Source organism: Sceloporus occidentalis, unplaced genomic scaffold, assembly GCF_023333645.1.
Source record: "Sceloporus occidentalis isolate IW3139 unplaced genomic scaffold, rSceOcc1.0.p SCAF_120, whole genome shotgun sequence".
Taxonomy (NCBI): Eukaryota; Metazoa; Chordata; class Lepidosauria; order Squamata; family Phrynosomatidae; genus Sceloporus; species Sceloporus occidentalis.
The window spans coordinates 1632002-1635000 of NW_028317100.1; the positions used below are offsets into that span (position 1 = coordinate 1632002).

Below are 2999 nucleotides of genomic sequence, written 5' to 3' on the forward strand. Positions count from 1 at the left end.
TTCAGGGTTAATTTCCAAAGACGTATGAATACCCAGAGATCTAGTACTTTGAATACAAATTACACTTAATTATCTATAATAAAGTCCCATTGCTTTGCGCGTGGCAGATCATTGTGGACGGTTAAGGGACTAGGTATAAAAACCATTTTGGTGAAAAAAATGGAACAATTTATAGGCACACTTATTTGGTCGCTAAGGGGACTACTCCACATTTACCACTTTACAGCTAAAGTTCCCTTGCACCGAGATGAATGTTATTTGCCTAGAGCTGGGACTTCAGGCTGCCGATGACAGGTTTGTTAGAGCAGAATTCAGCCCACCATGAAGGCCTCTGAAGGACCTTGTCTCCTTGCAGGACAGTAGACCACAGATTTTTATACAGCTGGAAGACAAAATGTAAGAAAACATATCAAAGCAAGAACATGGCAAACAACGCAAAGCTTTAAAATAGACATCTTCCTGGGTTATGCATTTAAGAAGGTCTTCCCTTTTATTATGCCGGTGGACGTAGTCATACAGAACGCAGATTGTTCTCAGATGTAGGATGAAGTTGGTCATTTAATTTAACCTTTACACAAGACGTTTTCACTGTTGAGTCTCACGTCAGTCTGGTTTCAATTTAAATGCTGGCAAAGTGGTTTTTAACAGTAGGTTTTGCTAACAAGACTAGCTATGTAGATAACTCTCAGTTGGAGTTTTTTGGCAAGGAAATGCAGAATCTCTTATTTCAGGCAACATGGCTCCTTCGCAAGGCATTGCTTAAAATATTCTTCTGCCCCCTCTAAAGACCATCATTTACATTTATGGTGGCAGGTCCGGTGCCCGGTAGCCCCTCTGCTGCAAAACCGGGGACCTATTACCCTATTGGACAAGCAGCTTCTCCATTGCACTGCTTACTCCAACAATAAGGTGAACATAGTGTCTGTGTACATATAAGCAGGAGATGCATTCGGCTGAATACATCGCCTGCAAGCCAAGGACACAGGGACCCGGTACACGGTGTTATTTTTATTCAAGAGGATTCTGATCAACCCCTCCCTGCATTTGCACCGGACGTTAATTAAACTTTTTCTTAAGCATTAAGTGCATATACCGTATTTGCTCGATTATAAGACGAGGTTTTTTTCAGAGCAAATGCTCTGAAAAATACCCCTCGTCTTCTAATCGGGGTCGTCTTCTAATCAGACCTCAAATAGAGGTCTGATTAGGAGACTAAGATCCAGATCCCCCGCACCGCTGCAGGGGACCTGGATCCTCCTGTCTCCCCCACACACACACACACACACTTACCGGTGCTTCCTGCTGTATTGCCGGGGCAGCGGGTTGACGTCTACGCGATCCGCGTAGACAACGTCCGCTGCAGCCGGAAGGAGGTGTGGCTAGCAGCGGGGGTTGTCTGCGTCCGTCGCGTAGACCTTCCCCGACTGTCAGAGATCAGTGCCACACCGGTGCAGGGAACTCTGATCTCTGACAGCCGGGGAAGGTATCCGCGACGGACGCAGAAAAACCCCCGCTGCCAACTCCACCTCCTTCCGGCTGCAGCGGAAGGCGACGTCAACCCGCTGACCCGGCTGGAAGCACCGGTAAGAGAGGGCTGAGGGGAGAGAGTGTGTGTGTGTGTGTGTTAGTTAAATGGGGGTATAGGGTGTGTGTGTGTGTTAAATGGGGGCATAGGGCATTTCTGGAGTGGCGTTAAGGGGGCATTTAATAGAGCACTCTGCCTCCTGAAATGCCTTATACCTCCCTATATGCCACTCTGCCCCATAATATGCCTTTTAACCCCCTAAATGCCAGAGTGGCATATAGGGGTATAAGGCATTTCTGGAGGCAGAGTGCTCTATACAATGCCTTTTAACTCCCTTAATGCCATTCTGCCTCCTGAAATGCCTTATACCTCCCTATATGCCACTCTGCCCCATAATATGCATTTTAACCCCCTAAATGCCAGAATGGGATATAGGGGTATAAGGCATTTCTGGAGGCAGAGTGGCACATAGGGGGTCAAAAGGCATACCATGGGGCACAGTGGCATATAGAGGGTTAAAAGGCATATCATGGGCCACAGTGCCATATTGGTGTGGCAAGCCTGGGGGCAGATGTGCATAACTGGGGGACAGGTTGGAAAATACAAGAAATAAAAACAAAAAAAATATTTTTCTCAATCATAGCTTTTATTAAAAAAAATAGTTTACATGAATTAACATTTACTGGTAAAACTTTTTTCCTTTGGGGTCGTCTTATATTCAGGCTTTTTCTTTTTTTCCTACGTTAATATTCAGATTTTGGGGGGTCGTCTTATAATCAGGGTCGTCTTATAATCGAGCAAATACGGTAATAGCTGGGGTGTCCCTATTATAGACCAGCTTTGGACTTTATTTTTATTTAAAGCCAAAATATAAAAGCATGAGAGCCCTGACTGCAAAAACAGTGTAATGAAGCACAACGCAGCTGTCCAGGAGTGACTGTGAAATTGGTTTATTTTTTTCTGTTAATAGTTCATTATCATTAACTAAAGAACATTTAGTTCTAGAGTGCAAGAACGAGTGGGTACGTACAAGGGGAACTTGTAAGACAATAGTGATTATTATTAAACTGGCATCACTGGCAAGAGAAAAAGAACTGTAAAGGGTGTGGATAATCCAAAAAATGCTAAATTATGTTTTACCTCTCCATCAGCTTTGCCAATAGGTGCATTTAAAATGAAGTCTGGAGGAGCAATGGCATCTACCAGCGCGACAGCATCGTCTTTCAGCTGTGTTAAAAGGATATAAGCGTTGGCAGAACGTCTTAGTTTCCATAGTTACAAAAGACAAAACAAAGCAACAGAAAACATTTCCTTGATTTGACAACAGAGCGTAACATTCAGGGGTCCCGTTCCGAGGAATCTCTAATGAGCGCGCGTTATGGAGCTTTACTGCAGTGGAGCTAGAAAATTACCTGATTTCACAGACTTTCCATATGTCAAACTCCTCTGTAAAAAAAAACAGCTTCCCCTCTCA

The 2999-nt window shown here is 44.1% G+C and overlaps 1 protein-coding gene across 1 annotated transcript in view; it reads right to left on the reverse strand.

Moving 5' to 3' along the window:
* Positions 1–262: 262 nt before the first annotated feature.
* LOC149282262 (peroxisomal acyl-coenzyme A oxidase 3-like) overlaps positions 263–2999 on the reverse strand; it is a 33804-nt gene continuing 31067 nt past the window's right edge. Inside the window, exons 16-17 of the mRNA XM_089498401.1 lie at positions 2666–2752; positions 263–382 (exon numbers count right to left, since the gene is read on the reverse strand). Coding sequence (XP_089354527.1) covers positions 263–382; positions 2666–2752 — 207 coding nt within the window. The remainder of the gene's footprint in view (positions 383–2665; positions 2753–2999) is intronic.